Raw genomic sequence first — 15,165 nt, 5'->3', positions numbered from 1 at the left:
AAATAAATAAACAATGAACCTTTCATTTTCAACTCACAGTTCTTGATGCAAGTGCGGATGGTGTGGCTTTACATTATATTTTCTACAGATGCAGTCTGGCTTGCTGAGTGTTTCCAGCATTTTCTATTTTGGGTTAAGAATAAATTTAATGTTTAAGTAATGGATGTGGCTCAGTCCATCACAGGAATAGTTGTCCCCACTATTGAAGCACTGTCACAAGAAAGCAGCATCCATCATCAGGGGCCCTCACCATCCAGACCATGTTCTCTTCTTACTCCTACCATCGGGCAGGAGGTAGATGAGCTTTCGGTCCCACACCACCAGGTTTAGGAAAAGTTATGGCCCTTCAACTATCAGACTCCAGAACCAGCATGGTTTACTTTACTCACCTCAACACCGGTGTCCCATAACCCATGGGCTCACTTTCAAGGATTCTACAATTCATGCTCTCAATATATATGTAAATAATTTATTTATCTACCTATTTATTTATTTATTTATTATTATTATAGTTTGTTTTTCTTTTTGTATTTGTACAGTTTGTCGTCTTTTGCATGTTGGTTGTTTGCCTTTTTATCTACTGTGAATGCCCACAAGGAAATGGATCTCTGGGTAGAAAATGGTGAAATGTCTGTTCTTTGATAACAAATTTACTTTGAACTTTGAATTTTAAAAATGTGGAAACAGAGGTGTAGCTGGACAGGACCTGTGTTGTTTTCTGGGAAAGATTAGCCATGGAGGCAGTTTCATTTCACATCAAAAATAAACAAGAGTATCAAAGAATGCTGAGAGAAAAATCAAATCAAGAAAGCTTGTTCTCCATTTCTGCAGAAAGACAAATCAATCAGGCAGACTGAAGTCCTGTCTCTTAGGCACCCGTGGTACTCCAGTGGTGGCCAACAAATCTTTTATCTGTATTAAACTGGCAACAGGCAGCTACTTCATATTTCTTCTGTGTTACAAAGACAGGGAAAATTTATGAGAATGTTGCCTGTTTGCCAAGAAAACAGAATCGGAATCAGAATCAGGTTGATTATCACTGACAAATATGTGGAATGTATTGCATTGTGGCAGCAGTCCAGTGCAAGGCATAAAAAGTATGAAATGTTGCAATAAGAAATATAGAAGTCAATAACTAAGAATATATAATAAATGAATAGTGGAAAAAGAGTACAAAATGATGAGGTGGTGCTGGTGAGTTCAAGGGCCATTCAGAAATCTCTTGGGGGAAGAAGCTATTCCTAAAACATTGAGTACCTGTCCTCAGCTCGTGTACCTCCTCTTTGTGAGAAGAGGGCATGCCTTGCACGGTGAGTGTTCTTAATGATAGATGGCACCTTTCTGAGGCATTGCCTTTTGAAGATGTACTCGATAGTGTGGAGGTTAGTGCCCATGAAGGAGCTGGCTGAGACTACAGACTCTGCACCTTTTCTTTCGATCCATGCATTGGAGCCTCCTTACCAGGTGGTGATGCAACCAGTCAGAATGCTCCCCTTGGTGCATCTGTCGAAATTCGCCACAATCTTTGGTGACGTACCAAACCTCCTCACACTCCTAATGAAGTATATACCCGCTGTCGTGCCTTCCTCACGACTGTATCAATGTGTTGAGCCCAAGGGAGATTCTCTGAGACGTGAACTCCCAGGAACTTGAAGCTTGAAGCTGCTCACCCTTTCCATTGCTGACCCTTCAATGAGGACTGGGAGGACTTCTCCTTACTTCCTCTTCCTGAAGTCCACAATCAGTTTTTTGTCTTGCCGACTCTGTGTGAGACAATTTCAAGGCCATTTTTTTTGTTGATTATGTCACAAACTGGTTAATGACAGCTTTCACGGTGAAAGCCAAACTCCATTCCTGATGAAGAATCTCAGCACAAAATTTCACCTGTTTATTCCTCTCCACAGATCCTGCCTAACCCGCTGAGATCCTTCTGCATTCTGTGTGTATTGCTCTGGATTTCCAGCATCTGCAGAATCTCTTGTGTTTAGAAGCTGGATTAGGTCTATCAGGTTGGATTCCATTTCCATCGGGAGTGGGGACACCTATCACAACTGGTGCACCATGGCTGATGTTTGCATTGTCTACAAAATGTAAAAACGGAGGAAAGAGCAGATCTGTGGTTTTTTTCTACTGTTTTATATGTCCAATCATTAAACTTTAGCAAACTAAATTGGTTTATTATTGTCACATGTATGGATTTACAGTGAAAAAGCTTTGTTTTGCCTCCCATCCATATAGATAGTTTCATCACATCGTGCATTGGTGTAGCACAAGAGAAAACAATAACAGAATGCAGTGAAAAAGGACAGTGCAGGCAGGCAATTAGGTGCAAGGTAAATTGTGAGGCCAAGAATCCATCTTGTCGTACATTCAAGAGTCTGATAACAGTGGAGTAGACGCTGTCCTTAAGCCTGGTCAGATGTGCTTTCAGGCCTTTATATCTTCTGCCTGACAGGAGGGAGAAGAGAGGACATCTGGGGTGGGTGGGGTCTTTCATTATTCTTGTGTTTTACTGAGGCAACGAGAAGTATAGTCAGCGTTCATGGAGGGGAGACAGGTTCCTGTGATGTGCTGAGCTGTGTCCACAACTCTCCACAGTCTCTTGTGGCCACATGCAGAGCGGTTACCATATCAGGCCATGACGTATCCAAACGGAGTGCTTTCGATAAAAGGCCATTTAGAATGCAATCCACAAAAATTCGTAAGGGTTGACGGGACATGCTGAATTTCATTAGCTTCCCCAGGAAATAGAGATGTTGGTGAGCTTTCTTGGCTGTGACATCAACATAGTTGGTCCAGGACAGGGTATCGGTGATGTTCAGTCCTAGGAGCTTGAAGCTCTCGACCCACTCAAGCTCAACATTGTTGATGTGCTGTAGACAGTTAACGTACAAGCCCCCCCTTCCTCAAGTCAATGACCAGTTCTTATATGCAAAGGATGATGGGTTTGTATAATATTCTGAAGCACTGTATGAGGTTAATCTTCAGAACTAATGATGGATATAATACAGTAACTTCAAAATCATTTATAAATATTGGTGTGGGTCAAAGGGGACATGCCAGATATCTTTAGCTTTCTGAGGAAGTTGAGGCACTGGTGAACTTTCTTGGCCGTGGAGTTGCAGCAAGGCTGGGGACAGTTGGAAGTGGTTGCAAAGAGGCAGAGGAAGAGTTAGCAGGTGATAGTGGATCCAGGTAAGGAGGGGGCGATAGGCATATGGAGGAGGGGAGAATGGAAGGCAAGAGGTGGAGGTGACTTAGGGCTGCGGATGGTGGAATCCGAGAGGAGAGGAAGGTGGTGCATGGGACCAGATAAGGAAGGTTGGGAAGGCTGGAGAGAACGGTGTGGGTAGGGGACCCGCTGGGAGGAGTTTGTGGGTAACAGGCAGTTGGAGAGGGTGGGGGAGGAGAAAGTAACAGGGTGATAAATCTAAACGTTTGCCAGTACAATAGTAGCATTTGAGAGGCTTTTTGACAGAGACATGACTGTGCAGTGGAAAGGGGGATCACATGCAGGCAGAAGGGATTTAGTTTAATTTGGCATCATTGCCGGTGCAGACATTGTGTGCTGTGGGTTCTGCGTTGTAAATTGAAATAGGAATTGGAATTGGTTTATTTTTGTCTTACGTACTGAGGTACAGTGAAAGGCTTGTTCACACAGATCGGAACATTACACTGCGCAGTGAACTAGAATAAGGCAAAACAAGAACAATGCAGATTTAAGTGTAAAAGCTACTGGAAAAATGCAGTGCAGGTATATGATAAAGTGCAAGATGGTAATGAGGTGGATCTTGAGGTCAGGAGTACAAGAGTCTGATAACAGTGGGGTAGAATCTGTCCTTGACCCTGACTGTACGTGCTTTCAGGCTATTGTCTCTTCTATTAATGGGAGGGGGGGAAGAAGAGAGGATGTCAGAGGTGGGTGGGGTCTTTGATTATGCTGGCTGCTTTACTGAGATATCCAGAAGTGTAGACAGAGTCCATGGAGGCGAGGCTGGTTTCCATCATGTACTGAGTTGCGTCCACAACTTGCATTTTTTTTTGCAGTGTAGTGCGGAGCAGTTGCTGTACCAAGCTGCCGTGCACCTGGCCAGAATGGTTTCTAAGCTACATCAATAAAAGGTGGGACATGCTGAATTTATTTACCCTCCTGAGGAAGCAGAGACATTGCTCAGCCTCCTTGACCGTGACATCAGAGCGGTCAGACCAGGACACACCAAGGTGATGTTCACTCCAACCAATTCAATCTCAGCACCGTCGAGGCAGTAAATAACCTGACGCAGGAACTCAGTGGGTCAAGTAGCAAACGAGAAGAAACCTGCAAATGCTGGAAATCCATAGCAACATGCTCAAAATGCTGGAGGAACTCAGCAGGCCAGACAAAATCTATGGGAAAAGGTTCAGTTGACGTCTTGGGCTGAGACCCTTCGGCAGGGTCAAGTGGCATCTGTGGAGAGAAATAGACAGCTAGTTCCAGGTCGAGACCATTTATCTGGTCTGAGTTTCAAGATCCTGCAAACTGAAGGGGAGGCACAGCTGCATGGCAGTCAGCATAACGCTATTACATTGTCAGTGTTGCAAAGAACGGGACGAACCCAAACGCAGGACACTGGCACGGAGATTGAGTTAGGATGCAGATGAGGGTGTGAGAGTGGCTGGAGCTGAACGGCAAACAGGAGGGTGAGCAGGAAAGCAGGAGGCAGGCGGAACTTATCTTGACACGGCGTTGCTGGCGCTGAGCGGCAAACAGGAGACAGGCGGCAGGCAAAACTTATCTTGACACGGAGCTTAGAAAGGCAAGTAGTAAACAATACTTTTCTTGACACGCAGAGACGGAGTTACACAGATAAACCTCGGTACTGAAGTAAAACTTAGAATACACAATCCTAAGTGGCCGGGAACATTAATTGCCACATTGGTTAAACAACGATCTGGCAATGAGTGGATGCAAAGCCCGGGTTTTTATGCTGCAGGTCTTGATGATAACTAGGTGTGTCGCCGTCAAAGGGAATTAGGAAAAAATGGGAAATTAACGGTTGGGACCGTGACAGTCAGCTGTAAAATTGACGTATTTCATTGTATGTTTCAATGTATTTATGAGAAATAAAGCTAATCTTTAATATCTCTTTCAATGGGACATCTGAAGACTTAACGTTTTTACATTTAAGTCTTTGATTGTGTGCTGAACAGATTAATGGTTCCATTAAAAGAGAAGGCAATAAAACTTTGCCCAAATGTACGACACATTTGTAATGTTAATACCTTGCGGCAGGATTTCAGCAAATGAAGGATTATATTTGATTAGTCGTTGCAATGGGATGGAGTGTCAGTGAGCAATGAGTGATGAGGAAGGCTGCTGAACTTGGAGCAAATCGATTTTAAACGCAGGCACCAAAGCAATAACAACTTCCAGGCCAAATGCTGACTGTGCTGATGTTTCTCATTAGGCTGAGTTTAGAATTGGGTGATGACAAAAAGCAAAAGGATGTTTCAAACGTTCCCGTTGCAATCAAAGTATTTATTTCTAAGGCTGAATATAGGACTGAAGGTGTTATGATGGAATGCATGTAGTATACGGAATAAGGTAGATGTTTTCTACCTGTCTGCGGGCCATCTAAATCTTACAGGTCATTGGTATCACTTGCTGCTGTTACATTTCCAAGGTTGATACAGAGTCAGAGTTGGAATGTCAAGCAGCACAGAAACAGGCCCTTTGGCCTGCAGTATCCTTTCTAGCCATCTCCTCTTCACATTATCCAGCCTCCTTTTAGTTGCCCTTGCGTTCTGTTGCATGACCACTCGGTCCGCCTGGGTATCACTCATTCTGGTGCACAATATGGCCACCCCGGTGTATCCTGTTCAGGTCCGCAGGAGCCCCGCTTAGTGGTCGCCCTTTCAGATCCGCCCTACTCCACCCTGCCGAGTCCGCACCCAGTTTGTCAGATGGGCTCCAGGTCAACCTGCCGCCGCTACGACCCTCCTCTCCCGGCTGCTGACTCTCTGCTCAATTTGCTTCGATCTCACTTCGCATTGCCATCTCAACCCCATCTGCTGCGGTGGCCTGTCACCCAGCACTTCCTTCACACTGCCCGGCCCAATTCGAATTGTCCCTGCGCAATGTTACAAGACCTCCTGCTGATTCACCCTGCACGGTCCGCTCGGCCATCACCCTTACCGGTCTGCAAGGACCCTGTTCTCTTCGAGGGCCGCTGCAACTCGGCCCTTTTGCGTCCGCATCCATTTTAAAGTTTACAATCCTCGCCTCCAGGTCAGCTTGAGCTCTACCCTGGTGTATTCCTTTCAGTTCCGCGTAAGTTCTGCTAGGCCAACCTTCCCCAGTCCAAATGAGCTCCTTTTCCTGCTCTTCTTCACGTTGTCCGATCCAGTCTGAGTTGCCTCAAGATTCAGGGGAGAAGATTTAGGACGGAGATGAGGAGAAACTGTTTTTCCCGGAGAGTGGTGAATCTGTGGAATTCTCTGTCCAGGGAAGCAGTTGAGGCTTCATCACTAAATATATTTAAGATTCAGTTAGATATGTTTTTACATAGTAAGGAAATTAAGGGTTATGGGGAAAAGGCAGGTAGATGGAACTGAGTTTACGGACAGATCAGCCATGATCTTATTGAATGCGGGGCAGGCTTGATGGGCCAGATGGCCTACTCCTGCTCCTATTTCTTATGTTGCCCATTCGAAATGTACACGTCTGCTGATAGTTTACCTTACACAGTCCGGTCAGCTATCAGTCACCCTTTCCGGTCCGCAAGAGCTCTAGCCCTGTCTATCATATTCAGGTCCACTTGACATCTACCCTCACACAGTTCTCTAAACCATCATCCTTTCTGCTCCCATGAGTTCTCCTATTTCAGGCCGCTTCTCAGTCCGCTGGCTCGTGACCCAGCACCTCCTTCCTTGACTGTCCCATTTTTATTTGCTCCTGCTCATGGTCCATCACTTTGTACGGTCTGCCTGAGCTCAATCCCGGTGAATCCCTTGATGTCCGCTTTACTGAGTCCCGCTCTGCTTTCATCCTACATGGTTCGCCAGACCGTCAACCTTTCTGGTCTGTCTGAGTTCTGTGCTAATGCTTACAGGTCCGCTTGAGGCCTGTTGAGCTATCACCCACTGCAGCCCCACCCTGCCGAGTCCGAACCTGGACATACGTACCCGGGTCAACCTGCCGCCTCTGTGACTCTCCCCTCCCACCGGCTCCCTCTCTAACCTCGAGCTTCGAACTTCCTTCATTTTGCCTTCTCAGCCTGTCCGTGCTTTACCCCACCCAATGCGCTGGCCCATCACCCAATGGCTGTTCACATTGCCCCAATCCGCTTTGAGTTCCCCATTCACACTCGAGGGTATTTTGCTGCCTTCCCTCCCACAGATGCTGCTCGGCCTGCCGAGTTCCTCCAGCAGATTGTTTGTTGCTTCAAATTCCAGATCTACCCAATTATCCCCCTACTCCTATGCCTGATTTCCTTCTACTTTAATACAGTATCGGTCTTATTTTTGGTGGGAATGTGAAACCAGTTGCCAGAGGAAGTGGTGGATGCGGGTTCCATTGTATTGTTTTTAAAAAATTTGGAGAGGTACGTGGATGGGCTATGGCCCCAGGTGCGGGTCAGAGGGGCTGGGCAGAGTAACGGCTTGGCATGGAATAGAGGGGCTGAAGAGCTTGTTTCTGCACTGTGGCGCTGTATCACCCTTGACTGTATGAGCTTTACGCTAGTGTATCCTAGTCAGGAGCCTGGACCTACATGGCCCGCAGAACCATCGTCCTTTCCTATCTGCCTGAGCCCAGTCCTGGTCCATCTGCTTGTTTGACTGCTACCCTACTTAACCCTACGCGGTCCGCAGAGTCATCACCCGTTCCCAGTTTGAAAGGGCTCCGCGCTTTCAGGTCCGCCGGAGTCCCGTTGACTGATTACTCTTACAAGTCCGCTGCAGCTCCGCCTTGCTGGGTCTGCACCCCATTTTCCAGACTCCGCATCTACAATATACCCGACTCGCCTGGCTGCTACCTCTCTGTCCCATGTGATTCGCCCTCGCCCTCACAGCCCGTAGGCACTTAACCCCAGCCGATGCACAATGGCTCCCCACCCGGCACCTCTTAACATGGTCTAGAGTCTAGAACGTAATCTGGGTCCAGACTCTAGACCCAATTTACATTCAAAGTTCATTCCCAATGAGGAGGAGGCTTTCCTGGGAAACTTGCTCCTGGGATCATCCTTTTTAGCTATCCGTGAGCCCTGGAGACAGGCAGTGAGGAACTCTGCTCAGGCTAGCTGCCTAGCAGTCTTCCAGGAACTTGTCCGTTTCCTTAGGGAACGAACAAGCGGTATCAACAGGCACCATGGACGTGTTTCGGGACCGTTGGGCACTGTTGGGGTTAAATAGCATCCTAGTTAAGGATAGGAACATTTCAATCTAGTTTACAGCTATTATCCATTTATACTCGTGATGTGCTGAACTGTGTCCGTGTCCACGGCACCACAGTTTTGTGCGGTCATGTGCAGAGTTGTTTTACCGAACCGCGATCGATCCTGACAGAATGCTTTCTATGGTGCATCGGTAAAAATTGATAAGGGTCGACAGATTTTGTTTTTTAGCCGCTAGAGGAAGTAGAGGCATTGGGAGCTTTCGTGGCTGTGACATCAACGTGGTTGGACCAGGACTAGTCTATTGGCGATGTTCAGTCCTATGAGCTTGAAACTGACAACCCTCTCAATCTCAGCATTTGTTGTTGCAGACAGGAGCGTGGGGCACTGCCCTCATTCCCAAAGCCAATAACCACTCTTTTGTTTCGTAGATATTTTGTTGTCAACAGTTGCTGATGTGGTTGCCGATAGGAGGTTGCTGTGTTCAGACTAGTTCCACCCTTCCTGTGTTCCCATGCTGTGTAATTGACCAGAGGGACTGACTGTTGGCCGCGTTGGAACAGGCTTGTGAAAGAAGCTGCACAAATCTGTTTCGCCTTTGTGAAATCTAGGGCAGGTGAGGATCTGCCTTACCTTAGATCAGAGACGGCAGGAAGGAGATACGGAGATGATCCTGAGGAACGTGGACGGAGGCGGGGGAAGGGGAGTGCAACCACACTGGGGAGATTCATCACACTCAGTCATTGAAAACTATAGTGTTCACTGGAATCTGGAATAGAGGAAATAGATATCAGACGTGTTGGCGCGTGGCCAAGTGGTTAAGGTGTTGAACTAGTGATCTGAAGGTTGCGAGTTCGAGCCTCAGTTGAGGCAGCGTGTTGTGTCCTTGAGCAAGGCACTTAACCACACATTGCTCCTGCACGTTTATAGCCCAGAGGCACGCGCGCGTGCACACACACACAAACACATACATAGACACCCACATGAACATTGACAATCGTCCACCCAGGCATGTGCATGGACACACAGGCACACGTTTAATGCATGCATACATTCATGCATATTTTGACCAAACATCAAAGTGGGGAAGAAATGTGATCTAAGTGACTTTGATTGTTGGTGCCAGAAGGGGTGGTTTGAGTATCTCAGAAACTGCTGATCTCCTGGGATTTCCACACACAACAGTCTCTAGAGTTTGCAGAGAATAGTGTGAAATACAAAAAAAATCCATTGAGCAGCAGTCCTGTGGTTGAAAATGCCTTGTTAACAAAAGAGGTCAGATGAGAATGGCTAACAACAGGAATTCTGCAGGTGCTGGAAATTCAAGCAACACACATCAAAGTTGCTGGTGAACGCAGCAGGCCAGGCAGCATCTGTAGGAAGAGGTGCAGTCGACGTTTCAGGCCGAGATCCTTCGTCAGGACTAATGGCTAGAGTGTTTCAAGCTGAGAGGAAGGTGACAGTAACTCATATAACCATGCTTAACACCAGTGGTGCAGAACAGCATCTCTGAACCTTGGATGAGCTACAGCAGCAGAAGACCACAAGCATACAGGAGGTATCAAATAAAGGGACCATGGGTGTATACACGCGCGTGCGCGCACACACACACACACACACACACACACACATTTCAGTACAGGTTGCTGAGCAGGGGTAGTAATTGAAGACGATCGACACCCTCTGGAACATTTCAAGAAACGAGTGCTATTTATCTCAGGATCAATGTACCAATATTTTTTGAAGAACCATGCCTCTCCCAGCTGCTCTGCTGACTGAAGCATGGCCTCGAACTTGCTGTGAAGATTATAGTAAGATTCTCGTTGTTTCCTTTAAAGAGTGAATCATTTATCAGTGTGTGCAACCACACATCAGTCAGGACGTTGCTGTACTACATCCAGGCTCCTGTAGACGCTCCCTTTGATATCTCACCAAAGACTCAGCAGGTTGAATGATGCAACTTTGAGCTGCGTTTACGCTGCTGAGCCCAGTAGATAAGCATCCTTTTCAAAGTAACCAATAGTTTTAATGTAACGCTGAATCTTAATTAGCTAACTCTCTTAAACAGAAACAGTGTGAATTTTTATATTTTAATTATGAGCATATGCAGCGGATTCTGGTTAATTGGGACATATCGGGACCCAATTAAGCAGCTACCCCAATTAGCCAAGGTTTCATGGAATTAGTTAAAAAGGTATAAAAAAAGAGAAATTACCATTTAACTGAGTAACAAATTATATAGTTAAAGGAAATATAGAACAAATTAGAACACTACCAGTACTACTGCTGGTTGCCGCCATCTCTGACGATGACACGAGTCCTGAGCAAGTGAGTTGTTAAAGTGGGAAAGCTCTTGCACTGGGGCAGTTCCACTCTCTCATCTCGGAAAGTCCAGCTCCAGTGGGCTGATTAGACATCTCAAATGGGGTCTTCCCTGGTTGCGGTGGTGTCCATGACTTCTGTGCTTAGGCAAAGCATTGCAGAACAGCCTTCCTAACCGCTGGATCTCACTGTAGCACCCATCTGCCCAGTCTGCCAGAGCTGACTTCGCATGCTAAGATGGGCAAGTCTGTATCTCACCGGGGTAGAGACCCACCAGCTACCCTCACCTGGTTTATCCCGTCCATTGAAGTGGTATACTAGGGTACTTAGAGCCTTAGGTGAGAGCTGAGTGTCTGGCGCGGACAAAAGGTAACATTCAAATTGATTGTCAATACCTTCAAGTCCTTCGTAGTTCCTGACTAGTTAAATTAATGAAATCGTTTCACTTTCACTCCCAGCCGTTCCTGGCATTCTAGATCTGAATCCTTGAAACCACAGTGAGCAAAACTGTTCTGAATTGTCTTACTGCTTATTTCTCACCAACTATCGGTGAGAAAAGTCACTGCTTTTTGAACACAAACACAAGCAACTGACACTATTTAAAAACTGTTTACTCTAAGCATAGTGTAATGTTAAATGGCCACATAAGCACATGTGACTGACGCTAGTTAGAAACTGTTCAGCAACAGTCTCTTGTCCAAATTAAATGGCATATGGTCCCAAATAAACAAAGGGAATCCCAGCTATTTTCTCTATTAGTATTTATTCTTTTAAGAGTTGTCCCAAATAAGCGGCTGTCCTGATTAACTGATGGTCCAATTAACCTGATACACATTATACTTTTATATTATAGTCCTCTGGTAATGAATGCTAAAATTACATTGCCTTCCTTACCCCCCCAACTCAACCTGAAAATTAACCTTTAGGGAATCCTGCATGAGGGCTCCTAGGCCCTTTGGCACCTCAGATTTTTAAATTTTCTCTCTCTTTAGAAAATAATCTACCCTTTCATTTCTTCTACCAAATTCCATGACCATACACTTTTCATAACTGTATTCCATCTGCCACTTGTTTGCCCATTCTCCTAATCTCTCTAAGCCCTATTGCAGACTCCCTGTTGCCTGGAGCAGAGAGGCAATGGCTCGACCAGCTGCCTGTGGCTCCTGCTTCCAGGCTCTCCAGCCTTGCGATCACCTCTCATCTTTCTAAACTGCTCGAGTTGCAGCTAGCCCTATTCCACCTCCTGGGGCAGTGAGTTGGAGAATATATCCCATCAGTATAGACTGCCTTTGTTATGGGTAATAGTGCCTGAGGTTGCTGCTCGTGTGATCCGATCTCTCTCTCTCTCTCGCTTCTCTATCTGCTCACTTTGTCTGATTTCCTATCTCCCTTCATCTTGTTTCAGAGGCGCCTTTTCAGAAGTCGTCATGGCAAAGGAGAGGGCCACCGGCAAGATGTTTGCCATCAAATGCATTCCGAAGAAGGCCTTGAAAGGCAAGGAAAGTAGCATCGAGAATGAAATTGCTGTTCTCCGAAGGTGAGTAAGGTTTGATCTGGTGTTATTGAACTGGAGGTACTCCAGAAGTCAGGAAGGAGGCATAAAACTTGGTTGTACGGCCATTTTATTAAGTGTTACAAGGACGAAGAAAGTCGTGATCGTCTCATACTCAGACTAGAGCTAACAACATTCCAGTGATAGCAATTAGCGTATTAAGTGGCAAGACACCTGCTGCATAAAAATTGAGAAGCTTCTGGAACATGCTGAATCAGCTATACTGCAGTTACTAGAAACAATACTGAACAATTAGCATAGGAAAATTAAACTACAGGAAAAATACTAGAAAAATAACAATTCTGTATCCTAATCCAATAGTAACTAACTGTGACATGATGTGTTAGAGCCTGATCGCTGGATTCACATCAGCACTGTGGAACAGGCAGCATAAACAATCTTGGGATTTAGTTCAAAGTTCAAAGTACATTTAATTACTAAGCATTTACAGGGAAAAAAGAAATGGAATTTATGAAAATCTGTACCAAAACTGTCAAACAACCAATGTGCAATAGAAGACAAACTGGAAATAAAAAAGAGCGCGAGTTATCGAGTCTTTGAAAGTGAGCCTGTGGGTTGTGGAATCAATTCAGTGTTGAGGTGAATAAGTTTCCAAACCGGGGTCAGGAGTCTGATGGTTGTGGGGTAGTAACTGTTTCTGAGCCTGTAGCATGGGACCTAAGGCTCCTGTACCTCCTGCACAATTGTAGTCTTGAGAAGAGAGCGTGGCCTGGATGGGGTGGGCTGGTGATTTGTTAATGGATGCTGCTTTCTTGTGGTAGCTGGCCTTGTAGAGATGCTCAGTGGTGGGGAGGGCCTTGCCTGTATGGACTGGGATGTACCCATCACTCTCTGTGCTCTTTTCCATTTCTGGGCATTGGTGTTTCCGTACCAGGCTATAATACAACTACTTAGGATGCTCTACACTGTGCATCTATAGAAGTTTGTCAAAGTGCTTGGTGACATGCAAACCTCTAGGATCATAGAGGCAATGTCAAGCCTTCTTCATGATGATAGTTATGCTCTGGTTCCAGAGTATGTTAACACCAAGGAATTTAAAGCTACTAATCCTATCCACCTGGATTCTCCTTACGAGGACTAGCTCATGGACTTCTAGCTTCCTTCTCCTGTGGTCGATAGGAACAAGGAGTGGCATGCTGAATCCATGAAAAGTGCTGGTCCTGGAGAGGTTGAGAGCACCGGTTAGGTCACACTTGGACAGTCGCATCCAATGCTGGTCACCACACCACAGGAAAGGGCAATGGTCCTAGAGAGGATGAGAGGGATGTTGACTGGAATGAAGGATCTCAGAGAGATGGAGAAGCTGGGCTTGTCTTCCTCAGAGTGAAGGTTGAGAGGAGGTGGACAACTGCTATCAACAGGGACCATAAAGAAAATCAGGTTTATTGTCACTGTGCTATCTGACATGAAATTTGTTGTTTTGCAATAGTAGTACAGTACAAAGACTTACAAAATTAAATAGCGCTAAGAAAAGGAACAACGAGGTCATGTTCATGGACTGTTCAGAAATCTGCTGGCAGAGGGGACAAAGTTGTTCCTGAATCATTGATTGTGGATCTTCAGGCTCCTTTCCCTCCTCCCTGGTGGCAGTAATGAGATGAGGCCATGCCCTGTATTGTGAAGGTTCTTAGCGATGCACGCCGCTTTCTTGAAGCGCCTCTTCTTGAAGATGTTTTTGACGGTGAGGAGGGCTGTGCCGTGATGGAGCTGGCTGAGTTTTCAACTCTCTTCAGTTTCCTTCAATCCTGTGTGTGGAAGCCTCCGCACCAGTCAGTGATGCAAGTTGTCAGAATGTTCTCCGCTGTACCGAATCTCCTCACGCTCCTAATGAAGTAGAGTCTCTGGCATGCCTCCTACAAGATTGCATCAATGTCTTGGGCCCAGGATATATCCTCTGAGATGCTGCGCCCAGGAATTTGAAGCTGCTCACCCTTTCCACCGTTGACCTCTCAATGAGGACCGGTGTGTGTTTTTCTGCTTTTCTGCTCAGTGAATTGTTAATGAATGGAATGAAGCTCAGTGAATGGGGTGAGGACCAGTTTAAACTTCTGAGCTGAACAGACAGAGGGAGGATGTGAGGGAAGTTGTTTTCACAGAGAGTTCTGCTCTCCAACTCACCACTGGGGGAAACAGAGTCAGTCTTGGCCTTTGAAAGGGCATTGTGTCAGGACTTGACTGTGGGAAAAGGATGAAGAAGTGGGACTGATGGGGTGGTTCTACTAGGAGCTGCCAAGGTTTCAATGGGCCGAAAGGCCACTTTCTGTACCACAAAGATAGTGTGATTCTATTTTGTATCTTATTTCTATAGGAGTCACCGTGATATATTCCAACACAGTGGAAGGTGTATCATATAACCTAATTTCTGAAAGTATGGATGCATGGAAAAACATTGTAAACATACTTTAAGTTTAGTCTTTGGAGGCTCCCTGTGATGTCACTTCCTGCTGCATTGTATCAAATATATCGATAAAATGGGTGAATATAGCCAATGTAAATCTTGGAGACAAAAGACTTCCCTCACCAGCAGTTGCCTGGTGTTAGCCGTTATGCTAACTGTACAGTAGTGTGGCGGTTAGTTACTTTACTGCGCCAGTAAGCCAGGTTCAATTCCTGCCGCTGTCCGTAAGGAGTTGTTCATTCTCCCCATGACCGTGTGGATTTTCTCCACATTTCAGAGACATACAGGTTAGGGTCAGTGAGTTGTGGGTCATGCTATGTTGGCGCTGGAAGGGAGGAACCCCTTTGGCAGGACTGATACATATATATGTGTATTTCTTACTATAATTTATAGTAATATTTTATGTATTGCACTGTGCTGTTGCTGCAAAACAATAAAGGGTTTTGGACCGAAACGTCAACTGTACTGTTTTCCATAGATGCTGCCTGGCCTGCTGAGTT

At 45.8% G+C, this 15,165-nt stretch overlaps 1 protein-coding gene across 3 annotated transcripts in view; it reads left to right on the top strand.

Moving 5' to 3' along the window:
- The window catches only part of camk1da (calcium/calmodulin-dependent protein kinase 1Da), a 317,135-nt gene that overhangs the window by 82,840 nt on the left and 219,130 nt on the right, over positions 1 to 15,165 (top strand). Inside the window, exons 1-2 of one of the 3 annotated variants that reach the window (XM_072241027.1) lie at positions 4,070 to 4,122; positions 12,100 to 12,231. The exons of 1 other annotated variant lie outside the window; for it this stretch is intronic. In XM_072241027.1, coding sequence (XP_072097128.1) covers positions 12,122 to 12,231 — 110 coding nt within the window. In that variant the 5' untranslated portion in view covers positions 4,070 to 4,122; positions 12,100 to 12,121. Of the gene's footprint in view, positions 1 to 4,069; positions 4,123 to 12,099; positions 12,232 to 15,165 lie in introns of those variants that run through there. One more of the 3 variants, XM_072241026.1, reaches the window with a different exon arrangement.

The sequence above is a fragment of the Mobula birostris genome, chromosome 23 (assembly GCF_030028105.1).
Source record: "Mobula birostris isolate sMobBir1 chromosome 23, sMobBir1.hap1, whole genome shotgun sequence".
Classification (NCBI taxonomy): Eukaryota; Metazoa; Chordata; class Chondrichthyes; order Myliobatiformes; family Myliobatidae; genus Mobula; species Mobula birostris.
Note: the sequence above shows the minus strand (reverse complement) of the source record. Positions and strands in the feature narration are given on the sequence as shown.